We start from the raw sequence: 21,345 nt of genomic DNA on the forward strand, positions 1-21,345 counted from the left end.
TGAACCTTGCTCTATCCTCCACCAGCATCAGGGGAGCAGCGAATGACGGGAGGGAGAGAGAGAGAGAGAGACCGTCACACGCAGACACCTTCCTCTAGCAGCAAGCAGTGAGCAAGAGGCTATAAACATCACTGATCACTCGCTCACCTTGATGATCCCAGTCTCACTTTGAGCTTTAATTAGTGAAAGATGGGATCGGTTATGGGGTCATGCCCCGCCGCCAGGCTTTCTGACCTCCACGATGCACCCTTTGCTCGCAGCCGCATGGAACCGTCTCAGAGACAGCAGAGTGCCAGATCACCCAATCAACTTGAAAACACACCGCCAGAATGTAGATAACAGGCTCCAGCAGGACCACATCTGAAATAAAAAGGAAACATAAAAGAAATGAAGGAAATTGCTCCGTGACATGTCTCGAGGATGTCGCCCTTGGGAGCGTTGTTCGCTGGCACCATCTTCTTCTAGCTTTGTTTACCTCATTTCCAGTTTGTTTTGGCTTTCTCGGAGAAAATGAATGCATTTTCCAAAATTCTTCAAAGTCTTGCATTCATTTTCTGTATCTACAGCTTTCCTCATTTTACTGCAGTGGTAAATAGGGAGTGCCACAATTCCATGCTGAGCTTCCTGAAGTTACAAGGGATTCAGAAGCTTCCCTGCAATTGGTTGAATTCCTTTGGAAAATCTGAGTTGCCATTTTGGTGCATTGACTGGGCTCAATCAGAACAGAATTCACCCAATTCTGATTACATCAGTGTTTCAGACAATAAAATAGATTTGGAATAGACTTCGTTTTTGTTCTTACTGAGAGCATCCATTCTGATCTAGCTGGGCTTCAGTAATTTTGTTTACAAATGAACACTGGCTATGCTGTTGAAAAATCTGTGTTGCTTTTGTGTGTGCGTTGCACAAACAGTATATAGAGTTAGTTGTCTGAGTTAGCTCTGAGGACACTGAGTCAGCGGCAGAGTTTCTGTATTTTGTTAAGCACTATGGCGAAACTCTATGGCCGATCTTGCTTTTCTTTCCATGCCTTCCTTTGTGAGGTTTTATGATTCAGCAAGGCTGCAGTAACAACAGTGGTCTGGAATGCTGCCAGGGTGTGTGGTGTGAAAGACAACTCAGAGATGCGAGAGCCAATCAGATGATCGATGACCAGTGATTCACATCTTTCAAACTATTGCTGGGAGACATGGGCGATGACTTTAGACCTTGAGTAGACATAATATTATAACACCAAACTCTAGCAAGTCAGCAATAGCTTCAGACTGAGTCAAAACTGTAGAATCCTAAATTTGACAATCCAATAATAACATAGTACCTGTAGCAAAATTCACATTTCACCAGGACAAAAAGAATCCACTTGGTCCATTGGGTCTATGTCAGTGCTCAGAAAATTCCCAACAATCCGATTCGTCCAAGTACCTGTTCTCTCTTGTGTACTCACAGCCCCTCTTTCTTCCCACATGCCTATCCTTCACAGTGACCCATTCACCTAACAACCAGGGATGTTGGAGGAAACCAGAGTACCTGGGAGAAACATACACGATCACAACAAAACATGCGAACTCCACATAGACAGCAGCGGGTGTCAGCAGGAGTGAATCCAGACTGCTGGAGGTGTGAAGCAGCAGCAGATTTACCTGCACTTCCACTGAGCTGCTCACCTTTAGCAGCCCCAATGCAATCCCAAGAAACCTACAAAGAATGTGTAGTACTTGATGCTGTGCTCATGGCACAGTGGTTGTTCCTGTTCTCTCCAAAGTCTTTAGTAGCACCGTTTCCTGGCTGCTGACCACCGATAATTCAGGTTATATTTCTGAGTGGCTACCGTGTTCTTCCCAGTTGGAATCATTGGGAGGTATTGAGATTGCCAATGAAGAAGTCACATGAGAAAGATATGGTGATTCATAAACATGAGAAAATCTGCAGATACAAGAAGTCCTTTCGGATATGGTGACTGGTATTTTGGGTTGAAGTAGGAGGATAGTGATTTGCTCAGTGAAATTGGGTGAACGAGAGGGTGTTGGAAGTGACAAGGGGAATTACTCACCACAAAGGCAGTCAGGGACTAAACAGTCAGACAAACAGTGCCCCCATTTCAATTCAGCAGTGGTGCAGATGAACCCATTTTATAAAGAGCACAAAGGCATTGAGGTAAAATCATGATATTAAATGATCTTGTCTTTAATTAATTTTTTGAAAAGCGTTGGTTTAACTAAAAGTATGTTTTCTTCTGTCTATACTGCTTGTTTCCTCTATAAAGTAGCCAGCATAATCAATAACCTACCCTGCCCAGGCAATCTCTCCGCTCTCCCAAAAGCACATACCACCAGACTCGAGGACAATTTCTGTCCCATTTTTCTCAGGCCTTTAAGCAGACCTCTTGCACAATAAAATGGACTCGAGCTCATGATTATGATCTTGCACTTTATTGTTTACCTGTACTGCAGTGTCACTGTAGCTTTTACACTTTATTATGCATTGTTATTGATTATACCTTGTTCTACCTCAATGCACTGTTTAATGATTTGATCTTCATAAACAAGCTTTTCACTGTATCTTAACACATGTAAACCAATACCAGTAACTGAAACAGGTCGGAAATGTCATTGGGAATTACCCAGCACACAGGCAGGCAGCCAGCACTCCCATTTAAACTCACCTGTGGTGCAGATGAATTTTAAAGAGAAAGGGAAGACACAGAGGTAAAAACAGAATATGGTTAATTGAGACACATCGGGACTAGTACATTTTGGCCCAGTTAAACAGCTGCCCCAATTAGCTGAAGTTTCATAGCAATGGTTAAAAAGGTATAAAAAAGACAAACTAGCATTTAACAAGTTATTTATTTAAATGAAATACAGAACAAATTAGAATACCACCAATGCTACTACAGTACTGTAAATTTGTGTATTAGTTCTGAATAGTTATCGACAGAAGAATTCATCCAGTGTAGGTGTTCTTTTAATTGATAGTAAACATACAAAATCAGCAGACACCTCATGTAGATAATGAACTGCATTCACACAATGCTATCAATAATTGCATCCTCCAGGTCTTCATTTTCATCGTAACATTCAAGATGATTGTTGATACCTTCAAATTCTTTGTAATACCTAACTTGAAGTAGCGAAATCATTTCATTTTCATTCCCAGCCATTTCTGGCATCTGCAAGCCTGAATGCTTGAAACTGCAGTGAGCAAAACAGTTCTGCATTGTCTTACTGCTTATTTGTCACCAACTACCAGTGACAGAAATCACTGCTTCTTGAATACAAGCACACACAGCTGACACTATTTAAAACTGTTCACTCTAAGCATGGTGTAGTATCTAACAGCCACACAAGTGTATGTGCCTGATGTTAGTTAGGAACTGTGCGGCAGCAATCTCCTGCCCCAATTAAGCGGCACGGTGTCCTAAGTAAAGGGAATCCCAGCTATTTTCTCGATTAGTTTTTGTTCCTTAAAAGTTGTCCCAAATAAATGGCTGCCCAATTAACTGGAATCCAGTGTATTATATTATCTTACCATTAATTAATTTCTAAAAGATTTGGAAAAATGTACATCTAGCACTAATTCCTAAATATGGGAGAAATTTTCCTTTGCTTCCCAAAAACTAAACACCTCACTGAAGTACATACTTTACACATTCAGTTGTATTGAATCCAGTGTGGGTGACGAGCACTGGAACCTGATGCACACACATTTAGAACAGGCTATGAAAGTCCAATTTCTCTCATGACTTCCAGTGTTACAGGGAACATTAGCTGGAAATCATATCTGTCTGCTTTAAGTTTGAACTATTCCTCCGCACGTTGGTGCTATCTCATTCCATTCACGTGTAATAATCAAACCATAACCCCTCAGTTCTGGTGTATTCATTCTCTGGTCATTGTGTTCTTTCTTTACAGTGCAGACTCTCCTTTCAGTATTGAGAGCACAAGACGCCAGCGAAGATCGGAGTCCCCTGAATCGAAGAAACGGCGCATTCACAGATGTGACTTTGAGGGCTGCAATAAAGTCTACACAAAAAGCTCTCACTTGAAAGCACATAGGAGGACACATACAGGTAGGAGGCTACTATGGTGTGCCTTCAATATTAAAATGCTATAAATGGGACGAAGGTGGAGAGAGAGCAACAAATCACAGGTCAAAGGATTAGGTTAGATGACCAAAAGGTTTGTTAGAAAGTCGTCACCCCATTGCAAGATGGGAATGATGTGGAGATGTTGGAAAGGGTGCAGAAGGAGCTTATCAGAATGGTGCCTAGATAGAGTGCATGTGCTATTATGAGGAAAACTTGGGTTGTTTTACCTGGAGTGACAAAGGGTGATGGAAGACCTGATTGAAGTTTATAAGGTTATGAGAGGCATAGATAGACAGTCAGAATCTCCCCCCGCGCCCCCAAGGTAAAAATGCACGTAATCAAGGACTTGTATTTAAGGTGAGAAGAGATGAGTGCAAAAGAAATGTGTGGGATGGTTTTGTTTTTAAATGCAAAGATTGGTGGCCTGGAATGCATTGCCATGGGTAGTGGAGACAAATATGATAGAAGCATTTAAGAGACTGATAGATATGGAGAGAGCAGAGGGATATGGACTTGTGTAGGCAGAAGGGACTAATTTAGTTAGGTTTATAATTACAAGTTTAATTAGTTTGGTGTCATCGTTCCTGTGCTGTACTGCTCTGTGGGGTTTCTACTGGATTGAGCATGATCATAATTAACATAACATCGTTACTATCGGCTGCTAGAAAAAAACAAATGTTTAGAAGACAGGCAGGAAGGAAGCAATTTTCTTCCATGATATAGCACCTCTCACAATCTTAGGAAATGCCAGAATGTTCTCCAGCCAAAGTACTTCTGAAAAGTGGCCACTATTGTTTGGGTGGGATAGAACCATAGAAGGTTTTAACAATAATGCCTATATGTTTATCATGATATTGGTATATTAATAATTGGCCAGCATGCATTGGAAGAACGCAAAAATCAGGAGCAGGAGTAGGTCACTTGACCAGTCGGGCCTGCTCTGCCGTTCGATCAGGTCACGGTGATCTGGCCTGGGAGTCAGCCTCAACTCCCTGCCTTTTCTCCATAGCCCTTAGTTCCCCTGCTATTGCAAAATCTAACGTGTCTTAAATATAGTGCCCATAAGAAGTATTTACCCCTCCCCCTAGAAGTTTTCATGTTTTATTGTTTTATAACATTGAATCACAGTGGATTTAACTTGACTTTTTGGACACTGATCAACAGAAAGTGAAAACTAATGTTGAGCTGAACTAATCATGTTACGTGCTACTATTTTAGCAAGAGTTATTGGCCAAACGAAGGATGTAGAGGTCAAGAAAGATAATAGGTCAAGCACAGTGTCTGTCATTTGTAGATCTGGCCTAGTCCTCTTGACTCAAGTATTGGAGGTAGAGGTGAGAGACAAAGAATTGAAGCATAAAAGAGATGGTTGTTATTGATTCATCAAATGGTCTCAGATCAGACATTTTAAAGAGTGGGAGTTATTTTGGTGGCCATTAAAGGAAGAGGTGACATCAGTGGAGGTTAAATATCAATGTTACCCATGAAAACTAAAAAAAAATTGGAGGCAATCAGGAACTGGGCCTCGTGGAGGGGATGAGCAAAGAGAAGGCACGATGGACAGCGAAAACACCACAAGTAAACATGGGAACAGGTCTGGATTGGCAGAAGTTGCATAGTAAATAGTACTATATGACCTCAGAGCCGTGTGATCCTGGAGGTATGGTTTAGAGGATATAAGCAAATGGAGTTTTTTTGAAAACTGAAAATAGAATCCTGACACAGCAACTGATGAGTCAGTCTCAATAGTAGTGGAATCATTCAGCAGAGCGAAATTTTTTTTGTGGTCCTGGCAGATGCCCACACTGTCCTCATTCTCTACAACATTTTCTCCATTCTAGAAGAGAGGCCAGAAATCTCTGATCCATTTTCTTGTCTAGTGCAATTTTAGGCACAAAGTGAAAACTCAGAGGAACAATTAGTTCTATGTTTTTTTGCAGTTTTAAAAGCTTCACACTGGAAGTAGACACTGACCGTAGTAGCTCATGCCTCAGAGTGAATTAATCACCATTGGTCTACTAATGACAATTGTGATCTTCCAAGCAGATGTCAACAATTAATATTTGATGCCACAACAGTGTATTTTGAAACATAAGATCATAGAAAATAGGTGCAGGAGTAGGCCATTCAGTAGGATCATGGTTGATCATCCAACTCAGAACCCTGTACCTGCCTTCTATCCATACCCCCCTGATCCCTTTAGCCACAAGGGCCATATCTAACTTCCTCTTAAATACAGCCAATGAACTGGCCTCAACTGTTTCCTGTGGCAGAGAATTCCACAGAATCACCACTCTCTGTGTGAAGAAGTTTTTCCTCATCTCGGTACTAAAAGGTTTTCCCTTTATCCTTAAACTGTGACTCCTCGTTCTGGACTTCCCCAACCTCCGGAACAATCTTCCTGCATCTAACCTATCCAATCCTTTTAGGATTTTATACATTTCAATAAGATCCCCCCCTCAATCTTCTAAATTCCAGCAAGTATAAACCTAGTCGATCCAGTCTTTCATCATATGAAAGTCCTGCCATCCCAGGAATCAATCTGGTGAACCTTCTTTGTACTCCCTCTACGGCAAAAATGTCTTTCCTCAGATTAGGGGACCAAAACTGCACACAATACTCCAGGTGTGGTCTCACCAAGGCCCTGTACAACTGCAGTAGTACCTCCCTGCTTCTGTACTTGAATCCTCTTGCTATGAATGCCAGCATACCATTTGCCTTTTTCACTTTTTGAATTTTTGATTTTACCAGGCCTGCTGCCATGCAAATCTAAACTCCAGGATAATAGTGTGCAAGTGACTCTCAGTCACTTTTAATCAGGTTATTCTGTATTTTTAAATCTTTATATTTTGAGATTACCCCATTTGCAGTTGAATTAACCTTTACCGAATTCTCACCTTAAAATACAGCAAGACAAATTGTTTTGAAAAGAAAGCATAGTAAAGCTTTGGCCCGTGACAGGTTGTGCATTCAGTTTGTAAGTGGGTTTAGGTAGGAAAATCAGGGTGAAAAATGCTTGAACCTTACAAGAAGGAATGACTGGAGCCTAAATATCCAACTGCACAAAACTGAAAACGACTCCAAGATTTTCATCCGTGTGCATATCACCAGATCTGGTATTACTGCTCGGTATACATGAACAGAAAAATACTTAGCACGTCAGGCAGCATTTATGGAGAGAGAAAGAGTTAACTTTTCTGACTTGAGCATCCTGTTCTGACAGAATACTAATTGTCCAAAAGACCATGAGACATTGGAGCAGAATTAGGCCCTACAGCCCATCGAGTCTGCTCCGCCATTCCATCATGGCTTATCCCAGATCCCACTCAACCTTTTACATCTGCCATCTCACCATATCCTTTGAAGCCTAGACCGATCAGGAAACTATCAACTTCTGTTTTAAATATACCTATGGGCTTGGTCTCCACTGCAGTCTGTGGCACAGCATACTACAGATTCACCACTTTCTGGCTAAAAAAAAAATCCTCCTTACCTCCGTTCTGAAAGGTCACCCCTCAATTTTAGTTCTGGATACACCCGCCTCAGGAAACATACTTTCCACATCCAACCTATCTAGTCCTTTCAACATTCGGTAGGTTTCAATGAGATCGCCACACGTTCTTCTAAATTCCAGTGAGTACAGGCCCAAAGCTGCCAAACGCTCCTCACATATTAACCCCTTCATTCCCGGAATCGTCCTCATGAGCTTCCTCTGGACTCTGTCCAATGACAACACAGCCTTTCTGAGATATGGGGCCCAAAGCTGTTGACAATACTCCAAGTGTGCCCTAACTAGTGTCTGATAAAGACTTAGCAATATCTCCTTGCTTTTATATTCTTTTCCCCTTGAAATAAATGCCAAAATTGCATTTGCCTTCTTTACCACCTCTATCAGGTCACCTCTCATCCTCCGTCTATCCAAGAAAAAAAGGCAGAGTTCACTCAACCTATTGTCATAAGGCATGCTCCCCAATCCAGGCAACATCCTTGTAAATCTCCTCTCCTCTCCCTCTGATCCTCCACACTGCCAAGAATCATACCATTAATACTATATTCTGTCATCATATTTGACTTACCAAAATGAACCACCTCACACTTATTTGGGTTGAACTCCATCTGCCACTTCTCAGCCCATTTTTGCATCCTATCAATGTCCCACTGTAACCTCTGACAGCCCTCCACACTATCCACAACACCCCCAACCTTTGTGTCATCATCAAAGTTGCTGGTGAACGCAGCAGGCCAGGCAGCATCTCTAGGAAGACATTTCAGGCCAAGACCCTTCATCAGGACTAACTGAAGGAAGAGCTAGTAAGAGATTTGAAAGTGGGAGGGAGAGGGGGAGATCCAAAATGATAGGAGAAGACAGGAGGGGAAGGGATGGAGCCAAGAGCTGGACAGTTGATTGGCAAAAGGGATATGAGAGGATCATGGGACAGGAGGCCCAGTAAGAATGAAAAGGGGGAGGGGGGAAAAACCCAGAGGACGGGCAAGGGGTATAGTCAGAGGGAGAGAGGGAGAAAATGGAGAGAGAGAGAAAGAATGTGTGTATATAAATAAATAACGGATGGGGTACGAGGGGGAGGTGGGGCATTAGCGGAAGTTAGAGAAGTCACTGTTCATGCCATTGGGTTGGAGGCTACCCAGATGGAATATGTTGTTCCTCCAAGCTGAGTGTGGCTTCATCTTTACAGTAGAGGAGGCCGTGGATAGACATATCAGAATGAGAATGGGATGTGGATGCCTCACCTGGAACGACTGTCTGGGGCCCTGAATGGTGGTAAGGGAGGAAGTGTAAGGGCATGTGTAGTACTTGTTCCGCTTACAAGGATAAGTGCCAGGAGGGAGATCAGTGGGGAGGGATGGGGGAGACGAATGGACAAGGGAGTTGCGTAGGGAGCGATCCCTGTGGAAAGCGGAGGGGGGGCCGGGGGAGGGAAAGATATACTTAGCGGTGGGATCCCATTGGAGGTGGCGGAAGTTACGGAGAATAATATGTTGGACCCGGAGGCTGGTGGGGTGGTAGGTGAGGACCAGGGGAACCCTATTCCTAGTGGGGTGGAGGGAGGATGGAGTGAGAACAGATGTGCGTGAAATGGGGGAGATGCGTTTGAGAGCAGAGTTGATAGTGGAGGAAGGGAAGCCCCTTTCTTTAAAAAAGGAGGACATCTCCCTCGTCCTGGAATGAAAAGCCTCATCCTGAGAGCAGATGCGGCGGAGATGGACGAATTGCGAGAAGGGGATGGCATTTTTGCAAGAGACAGGGTGAGAAGAGGAGTAGTCCAGATAGCTGTGGGAGTCAGTAGGCTTATAGTAAACATCAGTAGATAAGCTGTCTCCAGAGCTAGAGACAGAAAGATCTAGAAAGGGGAGGGTGGTGTCGGAAATGGACCAGGTAAACTTGAGGGCAGGGTGAAAGTTGGAGGCAAAGTTAATGAAGTCAACGAGCTCAGCATGCGTGCAGGAAGCAGCGCCAATGCAGTCGTCGATGTAGCGAAGGAAAAGTGGGGGACGGATACCAGAATAGGTACGGAACATAGATTGTTCCACAAAGCCAACAAAAAGACAGGCATAGCTAGGACCCATACGGGTGCCCATAGCTACACCTTTAGTTTGGAGGAAGTAGGAGGAGCCAAAGGAGAAATTATTAAGAGTAAGGACTAATTCCGCTAGACGGAGCAGAGTGGTGATAGAGGGGAATTGATTAGGTCTGGAAAATCTAATTCCCCCCTCCTCCTTTTCCTTTTCCCTGGGCCTCCTGTCCCATGATCCTCTCATATCCCTTTTGCCAATCACCTGTCCAGCTCTTGGCTCCATCTCTCCCCCTCCTGTCTTCTCCTATCATTTTGGATCTCCCCCTCCCCCTCCCACTTTCAAATCTCTTACTAGCTCTTCCTTCAGTTAGTCCTGACGAAGGGTCTCTGCCCGAAACGTCTTCCTAGAGATGCTGCCTGGCGTGCTGCGTTCACCAGCAACTTTGATGTGTGTCGCTTGAATTTCCAGCATCTGCAGAATTCCTCGTAATTACTTTGTGTCATCAGTAAGTTTACTAACCCATCCCTCCACTTCCTCATCCAGGTCATTTATAAGAATCACAAAGAGTAAGGGTCCCAGAACAGATCCCTGAGGCACCCCACTGGTGATCGACTCCATGCAGAATATGACCCGTCTACAGCTACTCTTTGCCTTTTGTGGGCAAACCAGTTCTGGATCCACAAAGCAATTTCACCTTGGATCCTAAGCCTTCTTACTTTCTCAATAAGTCTTGCATGGGTACCTTGTCAAATGCTTTGCTGAAATCCATACTGCTACAGCTACTGCTCTACCTTCATCAATGTGTTCAGTCACACCCTTAAAATATTCAATCAGGCTCGTAAGACATGACCTGCCTTTCACAAAGCTATGCTCACTATTTGTAATCATATTATGCCTCTCCAAATGTTCATAAATCCTGCCTCTCAGGATCTTCTCCATCAATTTACCAACCACTGAAGTAAGACTCACTGGTCTATAATTTGCTGGGCTATTGCTATTCCCTTTCTTGAATAATGGAACAACATCCGCAACCCTCCAATCCTCCGGACCCTCTCCCGTCCCCATTGATGATGCAAAGATCATTGCCAGAGGATCAGCAATCTCCTCCCTCGCCTTCCATAGTAGCCTGGGGTACATCTCATCCGGTCCCGGTCACTTATCCAACTTGATGCTTTCCAAAAGCTCCTGCACATCCTCTTTCTTAATATCTACATGCTCAAGCTTTTCAGTCCACTGTAAGTCATCCTTACAATCGCCAAGATCATCTGCAAACCTTGCCACAAAGCCATCAATTCCATTATCCAAATCATTGACAAACAATGTGGTCCCAATACTGACCCCTGAGGAACGCTGGCAGCTAGCCAGAAAAGGCCCCGTTTATTCCCATTTGCTGCCTCCTGCCTGCCAACCATTCCTCTATCCATGCCAATATCTTTCCTGTAACGCCATAGGATTTTATCTTGTTAACCAGCCTCATGCATGGCACTTTATCAAATACCTTCTGAAAATCCAAGTAACTGACATCCACTCCCTCTCCCTTGTCCACCCTGCTTGTTACTTCACAAAGAACTCTAACAAATTTGTCAGACAAGATTTCCCTTTACAGGAACCATGCTGACTTATTTTATCATTAGTCTCCAAGTACCCCAAAACCTCATCCTTAATAATAGACTCCAACACTTTCCCAACCACTGAGGTTAGGCTAACTGGCCTATAATTTTCTTTCTTTTGCCTTCCTCCCTTCTTAAAGATTGCAGTGTCATTTGCAATCTTCTAATCCCCTGGAACCATGCCAGGATCAAGTGATTTTTGAAAGACTGTGGCCAATGCATCTGTTAATCTCTTCAGCAACCTCTCTCAGGAATCTGGGATGTAGTCCATCTGGTCCAGTCATTAAGGTCATTTGCTATTTCTTTGTCTCCCCATTACTACCTCACCGGCATTATTTTCCAGTGGTCCAATATCAACTCTCGCCTCCCTGTTACTCTTTATATAACTGAAAAAACTTTTTGTATCTTACATTATATCATTGGCTAGTTTGCCCTGGTATTTCATCTTTTCCCTTATAGCTTTTTCTTTTGTTGCCTTTTGTTGGATTTTAAAAGTTTCCCAATCATCCACCTTCCCACTCACTTATGCTGCCTTGTATGCCCTTTCCATGGCATTTTTGCAGACCTTAACTTCCCTTGACAGCCATGGTTGCCCACCCTGGCATTTGAGAACAACTTCTTCTGTGGTACATATCTATCCTGCGCCTTGTGAACTATTCCTAGAAACTTCAGCCAACTGTGCTCTGCTTTCACTCAAACCAGTATCATTCTCCAATCCACCTGGGCAAGCTCCTCTCTCATGCCTCTGTAATTCCCTTTATTCCATTGCGATATTTATACATGTGACTTATGCTTCTCTCTCTCAAATTGCAGTATGCATTCAATCATATTATGATCACTGTCTCCTAAGGGTTCCTTTACATTAAGCTCCCTAATAAAATCTGGATTATTACACAATACCCAATCTAAGATAGCCTTTCCCTGAATAGATTCAAGCACAAGGTTCTCTAACAAGCCATCTCATAAGCATTCAACCCCCTCTCTAGCGATCTGACACCTACCTGATTTTTCCAGTCCCCTTGCATAAGTGATATGCAACTGTGATATTACTCTTATTTACATACCTTTTCCAGCTCTCTTGGCAATTTCAACCCCGCATCTTAGCTTTTGTTTGGAGGCATATATAAGATTCCCATAATGTTTTTTTTTAATCCTTGTAGTTTTTTAACTCCACCCACAAAGGTTCAACATTTTCTGACACTATGTCACCTCTTTATAAAGATGTAATTCCATCTCCTACCAATAGCGCCACAGCACCGCCTATGCCTTCCGCTTGTTCTTCTGATACAAAATATATCCTTTAATGTTAAGCTCCCAGCTATGGCCTTCTTTCAGACAGGACTCGGTGATGTGTCATAACAACCAATCTCTTAATTGTGCCACGAGTTTGTCCATCTTATTCCGAATGCTACGCACATTTAAATACGGCACCTTCAGCCCTGCGTTCTTGGCCCTTTTGACTTTTGCCTCTGGTGTACAATTTAACACTTTGCTCTGTCTGAAACCCTCTGCTCAAATGTTGCTTGACCTGCTCAGTGTTATTTTTGAAGTTTAAGAAATGTTTTTGCATTATCAGTTAAATGCCAGAATTGATAATAAAGGAACAGAAGATGGTGCTATTGCTTTATCACAGACTGTAGCAGCCTGGCATTGTAAATTACCTCTCTACTGCTCACCTTAACATAAGCTGAGGCTGAAGAAACAGTCTAAATATCAAACATTTTGTGAGTGCAGCCCGATTGTGAAAACTGAGCAGTTTCAAACCCCTTGTTCAACATTTAAGATAACTTAATCAAACAAGATTCTCTGGACTACTTACATTTCATTTTAATTCAGGTGCATACACAGATTATATTTATCACCCTCATGCTTGCCAATGATCTCCAGCCAATCTTAATGTTAAAAACATTTTATTACATACCTTTGTCATCTTAACACTTACCATCTCTCTTGTGGTCATCCTTCCAACTTTTAGAAACATAGAAACATAGAAAATAGGTGCAGGAGTAGGCCATTCGGCCCTTCGAGCCTGCACCGCCATTTATTATGATCATGGCTGATCATCCAACTCAGAACCCCGCCCCAGCCTTCCCTCCATACCCCCTGACCCCCGTAGCCACAAGGGCCATATCTAACTCCCTCTTAAATATAGCCAATGAACTGGCCTCAACTGTTTCCTGTGGCAGAGAATTCCACAGATTCACCACTCTCTGTGTGAAGAAGTTTTTCCTAATCTCAGTCCTAAAAGGCTTCCCCTCTATCCTCAAACTGTGACCCCTCGTTCTGGACTTCCCCAACATCGGGAACAATCTTCCTGCATCTAGCCTGTCCAATCCCTTTAGGATCTTATACGTTTCAATCAGATCCCCCCTCAATCTTCTAAATTCCAACGAGTACAAACCCAGTTCATCCATTCTTTCTTCATATGAAAGTCCTGCCATCCCAGGAATCAATCTGGTGAACCTTCTCTGTACTCCCTCTATGGCAAGGATGTCTTTCCTCAGATTAGGGGACCAAAACTGCACACAATACTCCAGGTGCGGTCTCACCAAGGCCTTGTACAACTGCAGTAGTACCTCCCTGCTCCTGTACTCAAATCCTCTCGCTATAAATGCCAGCATACCATTCGCCTTTTTCACCGCCTGCTGTACCTGCATGCCCACTTTCAATGACTGGTGTATAATGACACCCAGGTCACTTTGCACCTCCCCTTTTCCTAATCGGCCACCATTCAGATAATAATCTGTTTTCCTATTTTTGCCACCAAAGTGGATAACTTCACATTTATCCACATTAAATTGCATCTGCCATGAATTTGCCCACTCACCCAACCTATCCAAGTCACCCTGCATCCTCTTAGCATCCTCCCCACAGCTAACACTGCCACCCAGCTTCGTGTCATCCGCAAACTTGGAGATGCTGCATTTAATTCCCTCATCCAAGTCATTAATATATATTGTAAACAACTGGGGTCCCAGCACTGAGCCTTGCGGTACCCCACTAGTCACCGCCTGCCATTCTGAAAAGGTCCCGTTTATTCCCACTCTTTGCTTCCTGTCTGCTAACCAACTCTCCACCCACACCAATACCTTACCCCCAATACCGTGTGCTTTAAGTTTGCACACTAATCTCCTGTGTGGGACCTTGTCAAAAGCCTTCTGAAAATCCAAATATACCACATCCACTGGTTCTCCCCTATCCACTTTACTAGTTACATCCTCAAAAAATTCTATGAGATTCGTCAGACATGATTTTCCTTTCACAAAACCATGCTGACTTTGTCCGATCATTTCACCACTTTCCAAATGTGCTGTTATCACATCCTTGATAACTGACTCCAGCAGTTTCCCCACCACCGACGTTAGGCTAACCGGTCTATAATTCCCCGGTTTCTCTCTCCCTCCTTTTTTAAAAAGTGGAGTTACATTAGCCACCCTCCAATCCTCAGGAACTAGTCCAGAATCTAACGAGTTTTGAAAAATTATCACTAATGCATCCACTATTTCTTGGGCTACTTCCTTAAGCACCCTGGGATGCAGACCATCTGGCCCTGGGGATTTATCTGCCTTCAATCCCTTCAATTTACCTAATACCACTTCCCTACTAACATGTATTTCGCTCAGTTCCTTCATCTCACTGGACCCTCTGTCCCCTACTATTTCTGGAAGATTATTTATGTCCTCCTTAGTGAAGACAGAACCAAAGTAATTATTCAATTGGTCTGCCATGTCCTTGCTCCCCATAATCAACTCACCTGTTTCTGCCTGCAGGGGACCTACATTTGTCTTTACCAGTCTTTTCCTTTTTACATATCTATAAAAGCTTTTACAGTCCGTTTTTATGTTGCCTGCCAGTTTTCTCTCATAATCTTTTTTCCCCTTCCTAATTAAGCCCTTTGTCCTCCTCTGCTGAACTCTGAATTTCTCCCAGTCCTCAGGTGAGCCACTTTCTCTGGCTAATTTGTATGCTGCTTCTTTGGAATTGATACTATCCCTAATTTCTCTTGTCATCCACGGGTGCACTACCTTCCTTGATTTATTCTTTTGCCAAACAGGGATGAACATTTGTTGCAGTTCATCCATGCAGCCTTTAAATGCTTGCCATTGCATATCCACCGTCAATCCTTTAAGTGTCATTTGCCAGTCTATCTTAGCTAATTCACGTCTCATACCTTCAAAGTTACCCCTCTTTAAGTTTAGAACCTTTGTTTCTGAATTAACTATGTCACTCTCCATCTTAATGAAGAATTCCACCATATTATGGTCACTCTTACCCAAGGGGCCTCTCACGACAAGATTGCTAATTAACCCTTCCTCATTGCTCAAAACCCAGTCCAGAATAGCCTGCTCTCTAGTCGGTTCCTCGACATGTTGGTTCAAAAAACCATCCCGCATACATTCCAAGAAATCCTCTTCCTCAGCACCTTTACCAATTTGGTTCACCCAATCTACATGTAGATTGAAGTCACCCATTATAACTGCTGTTCCTTTATTGCACACATTTCTAATTTCCTGTTTAATACCATCTCCGACCTCACTACTACTGTTAGGAGGCCCGTACACAACTCCCACCAGCGTCTTCTGCCCCTTAGTATTACGCAGCTCTACCCATATCGATTCCACATCTTCCCGGCTTATGTCCTTCCTTTCTATTGCGTTAATCTCTTCTTTAACCAGCAATGCCACCCCACCTCCCCTTCCTTCATGTCTATCCCTCCTGAATATTGAATATCCCTGAACGTTGAGCTCCCATCCCTGGTCACCCTGGAGCCATGTCTCTGTGATCCCAACTATATCATAATCATTAATAACAATCTGCACTTTCAATTCATCCACCTTATTACGAATGCTCCTCGCATTGACACACAAAGCCTTCAGGTGCTCTTTTACAACTCTCTTAGCCCTTATACAATTATGCTGAAAAGTGGCCCTTTTTAATGCTTGCCCTGGATTTGTCGGCCTGCCACTTTTACTTTTCTCCATAGTACTTTTTGTTTCTACCCTCACTTTACACCCCTCTGCCTCTCTGCACTGGTTCCCATCCCCCTGTAGTGAACTAACCTCCTCACGCCTAGCCTCTTTAATTTGATTCCCACCCTCCAACCATTCTAGTTTAAAGTCACCTCCGTAGCCCCCGCTAATCTCCCTGCCAGGATACTGGTCCCCCTAGGATTCAAGTGCAACCCGTCCTTTTTGTACAGGTCACGCCTGCGCCAAAAGAGGTCCCAATGATCCAAAAACTTGAATCCCTGCCCCCTGCTCCAATCCCTCAGCCACGCATTTATCCTCCACCTCATCGCATTCCTACTCTTACTGTTGCGTGGCACAGGCAGTAATCCCGAGATTACTACCTTTGCGGTCCCTTTTCTCAACTCCCTTCCTAGCTCCCTATATTCTCCTTTCAGGACCTCATCCCTTTTCCTACCTATGTCATTGGTACCTATATGTACCACGACCTCTGGCTCCTCACCCTCCCACTTCAGGATATCTTGGACACGATCAGAAATATCCCGGACCCTGGCACCAGGGAGGCAAACTACCATCCGGGTCTCTGGACTGCGTCCACAGAATCTCTGATATATAGGAGCAGAATCAAGCCAATCAGCCCATCCAGTCCTCTCCTCCGTTAAATCATAGTTGATTTGTTTTGTCAACCCTCTTTCTTCTCCAAACTTTTCCCTGTAACGCTTAATCCCCTTGCCAATCAAGAATCTATCAACCTGTCCCTTAAATACACCCAGTCACCAAGCTTCCGCTGCTGTCTGTGGCAATGAATTCCACAGATTCTCCAGCCCCTGGTTGAAGGAGCGACGTCCCTCTATTATGAGCCTGTGCCCTCAGATCCTTAACTCCCCTTCTAATGGACGTAACCTCTCCACGTCCACTCTATCCAGGCCGTACATTATCCGATAGGCTTCAATGTGCTTCCTCCTCATCCTTCTGAACTCTACCGAGTGCAGGCCCTGAGATTTCTCACACTAAGGGCTATGCTAGGCAGGATGGAGGCTCAGGCAGATCACAGGGCCCCTTACCCTTAACACCCCTTTAAATACTCACCTCCCTTTCATCCCAAATTTTTGTTGTCTTCACAATTGGCACCAGTGCCTTCAGCACTCCAATGAGTGCTTCTTACCTTGAAGACCTTCCTTGAACAGCACCTCAGGATATAAGTGTTGAATTCCAAGTGTAAACAGTGTTGAATGTTAGGAGGAATGAGTTGTTATCCTGGACACCCATGGCGATTTCAGTGAGGAAGTGTGTTAAAATATATAGGGCACCCAATCTCATTAAGTTTGAGACGTACACGTTTGACATGTATGTAAGGATATCCAGGACACACTGATGTTCAAACATTTCCAGTGCTTAAGAGATTCTTGTGGACAAATGTACTCTGTGGCGCTAAAATATGATAGGTTTCTTTTAGAATTAAATAAGTCCTGTTCAAGCACAAACTATGGTCTGTAGTAAAAAAAAGTTTGCAAAAAAAGCCTGTCTGCTATAGATGTACATATTGAATTAAGCGGGAGATACCAATGGTGCAGAGAAGATTCAGCCATCTGGCAATATTGTGATCACCAAGATGGGAGAATGGTCAAGGCACAGTGGTTGTCTGGTAATTAGGTAACCAACTGGTGGACCAAATTAGTTACCTCTGGATTATGGCAAGTCACTGACGTACAAGCTCAGTGAAATAACTAACAAGAAACAAAACAGCGAAGAGATCCTTCAGTGTCAATATGTAATTATGGGTCAAGACATTGGAATGGGAATGATAATGATAAATCAGCATCTAAATTTCCCCTCAAATGTTGCCTTTCTCAAAGCTTCAGTCAGGAATTGTGATGTTCCAATATTGTGTATTTCCATTACTAAGTCAACTGCCCTGCTCCAAAGAGCGTGAAATGAGGTCGTTCTTATCCACACCCAATAGGCAATATAGTGAGTTAACCGCTAGCTGGGGAAGTGATGAATCCCGCCCCCTCCTATTAGACTGTTTGAGGTAACTTATTTTGCATTCTTTCTTACTTCTCTTCTAATATGTGTATGTCTGTGCACTTGTAATGCTACTGTGACACTGTAATTTATTTCTTTTGGGATCAATAAAGTATCTGTCTATATTATTATGGCCTTTAAATGTGCCTTGCATTTTCTATTCCATGAGATGCTGGCAAAGCCTCCACACTTCCAAAATTCAAAGATAAATTTTCAGGATCCCATTATAAATGTAGGATGCCACATGATCTATTAAAATAAAGTGCCCTATTATAATTCTCTTTTGACACTTAATTGTTTTTAAGTTACGTTAACATTGGAGGCAGAGGAAAAGAAAAAAAAGAAATTGACTGATCTTAAGGATTTTTCAATCAGATAACAAAGAATCTATTTTGCAATTGTTCCCATAATACCCCATTCATTGCAGACTAAAATAAGCTAGAAATAGATCCGTGGGAGGAGAAGGCAGGAGAACGGGGTTGAGTGGATAATAAATCAGCCATAATTGAATGGCAGAGCTGACTTGATTGGTTGAATGGCCTAATTCCGCTTCTATGTCTTATAGTCAATCAGACTGGCAATCCTGGCAGGCATCTGGTATGCTCTCTCTCTCTCTCTCTCACACACACACACACACACACACACACACACACACACACACACACACACACACACACACTCAGTATCTAATAACATGCTCAATGACAAAAAAGTTTCTTCTTGGACTCTTAAAAAAGATTCTTAGTAATTAACTCAAATGGGCTATTGAACAGCCACTTTCCTGTGTTAGAATGTCTCTCATAGTGCCAGTGTATCTGTTGTCAATGTGTTTACAATGTCTGCAGATACTTCAGCTTAACTGCCAGCTGAGATCTTCCTGAGGAAGCATCAAACACAAGATTTAGATTCTTTCCTCAGCAGGATTCAGCATTGAACAGTTGCTGGAGTTGTGAAGAAGCAACTCCACTTGCTGCACCACTGTGGCGCTGAATTGTCTCCTCTGTCCCAAACAGCAGAGGACTCTTGACCTCACAGTCTACCGCATTATGACCTTGCACCTATTGCCTCTACACTGCACTTTCTCTTCAGCTGCTACACTTTACTCTGCACTCTGTCACTGTCTTACCTTGTACTTTCTCAATACATTGTGTCATAAATTGATCAGTATGAACAGAAAACAGAACAAGTTTCTTCAATGTACTTTGATACAGGTGACATAATAAACCAATTCCAGTAGACCATACTCAAGATGTTTACAAGCAATACTTGGTCCTGCACTCCAGCATCAGCCTTTAATTAATATTCACCATCTACTCTCAGATCCAATTATAACCATAACCGTATAACAATTACAACATGGAAACAGGCCATCTCGACCCTTCTATTCCATGCCGAAAGCTTACTCTCACCTAGTCCCACCGACCTGCACTCAGCCCATAGCCCTCCATTCCTTTCCTGTCCATATAGCTATCCAATTTTACTTAATAACAATATCGAACCCACCTCCACCACACCTACTGGAAGCTCGCTCCACACAGCCACCACTCTCTGAGTAAAGAAGTTCCCCCTCGTGTTACCCCTAAACTTTTGCCCCCAACTCTCAACTCATGTCCTCTTGTTTGAATCTCCCCCACTCTCAATGGAAAAAGCCTATCCACGTCAATTCTATCTATCCCCCTCATAATTTTAAATACCTCTATCAAGTCCCCCCTCAACCTTCTACGCTCCAAAGAATAAAGACCCAACTTGTTCAACCTTTCTCTGTAACTTAGGTGCTGAAACCCAGGTAACATTCTAGTAAATCATCTCTGTACTCTCTCTATTTTGTTGACATCTTTCCTATGATTCGGTGACCAGAACTGTACACAGTACTCCAAATTTGGCCTTACCAATGCCTTGTACAATTTTAACATTACGTAATTCTAAAACAATGTTAATTAAAATCAAATGCATTTTAATATGTAATACCTGGATTAGCAGATAACTAATTCTCTCATTGTGGGTCCAGAAATAATTATCATTTTAAATCTCCAGACAACTGATGACAATTTTATTCCTGGTATGGAAGCCGATGTCCGAAAGGAAACCCAAGCTTTGATGGTTAGAAGAATGCAAGTAATTGAGCAACCATTTCAATAACATGGCAAGAGATCAGGTCCCTCATAACTTACATTAATCCTGTTTATGGAGTCACTTACATATAGTCATATATTCATACTTTATTGATCCCGGGGGGGCGTCACAGTAGCATATCGGTGAGTGCAGTCGCTTTACAGCGCCACCAGTAAGATGAGGATTCGATTCATGCCGCTGTCTGCATGGAGTTTCTACGTTCTCTCTGCTACCACATGGGTTTCCTCCATGTACTGAAGTTTCCTCCAACATTCCAGAAATGTACGTCATCATCCCTAGTGTTCCCACCTCATGCATTGTGATATCCTGTTATAGTCAACAGCTCTCACCTTATCCTGGCATCCAAAGCGTAGCTTTATCTTTCCAAATCTAACAAAATGTTCCCACAGGAACATAGACCAGTACACCACAGTACAAACCCTTCAACCCACCATGTTATGCCGAGCTGTTAACCTACTCCAAGATCAATCTCAACCTCTCTTCTAACACAGGCCTTCATTTTTCTTAAATCTGTTTGTCCGAGTCTGTTAAATCTCCCTAATGTATCTGTTTCTACTACTACCACAGACAGTACGTTCATTGTGCTTAACACTCTCTGTGTATAGAAAAAATCTCTGACATCCTCCAATCAATTTAAAATTATGCCATCAGATATGAACCATTTCCTCTCTGAGAAAATGGTGTGGGCTGTCCGGTCTATTTATGTCTCTTATCATCATATACACTTCTATCAAACCACTTGTCATCCTCCATTGCTCCAAAGAGAAAAGCCCTAACTCACTCATCCTTTCCTCATGAGACGTCCTCTCTAATCCAGGCAGCATCCTGGTTAATCTCCTCTGCGCCCTCTCTAAAGTTTACACATCCTTCTCACCATGAGGTGACCAGAAACAAACACAATACTCCATCTGTGGTCTAACCAGAGCTTTACAGAGCTGCAACATTACTTCACAGCTCTTGACACAGTCCCTTGGCTAGTGAAGACCAG

At 43.0% G+C, this 21,345-nt stretch overlaps 1 protein-coding gene across 3 annotated transcripts in view; it reads left to right on the forward strand.

Moving 5' to 3' along the window:
* LOC140198006 (Krueppel-like factor 12) overlaps nt 1-21,345 on the forward strand; it is a 304,097-nt gene that overhangs the window by 273,871 nt on the left and 8,881 nt on the right. For all 3 annotated transcript variants that reach the window (XM_072258789.1, XM_072258791.1, XM_072258790.1), the window contains one exon: nt 3,912-4,069. In XM_072258789.1, coding sequence (XP_072114890.1) covers nt 3,912-4,069 — 158 coding nt within the window. The remainder of the gene's footprint in view (nt 1-3,911; nt 4,070-21,345) is intronic.

Source organism: Mobula birostris, chromosome 5 (genome assembly GCF_030028105.1).
Source record: "Mobula birostris isolate sMobBir1 chromosome 5, sMobBir1.hap1, whole genome shotgun sequence".
In the NCBI taxonomy this organism is placed as follows: domain Eukaryota; kingdom Metazoa; phylum Chordata; class Chondrichthyes; order Myliobatiformes; family Myliobatidae; genus Mobula; species Mobula birostris.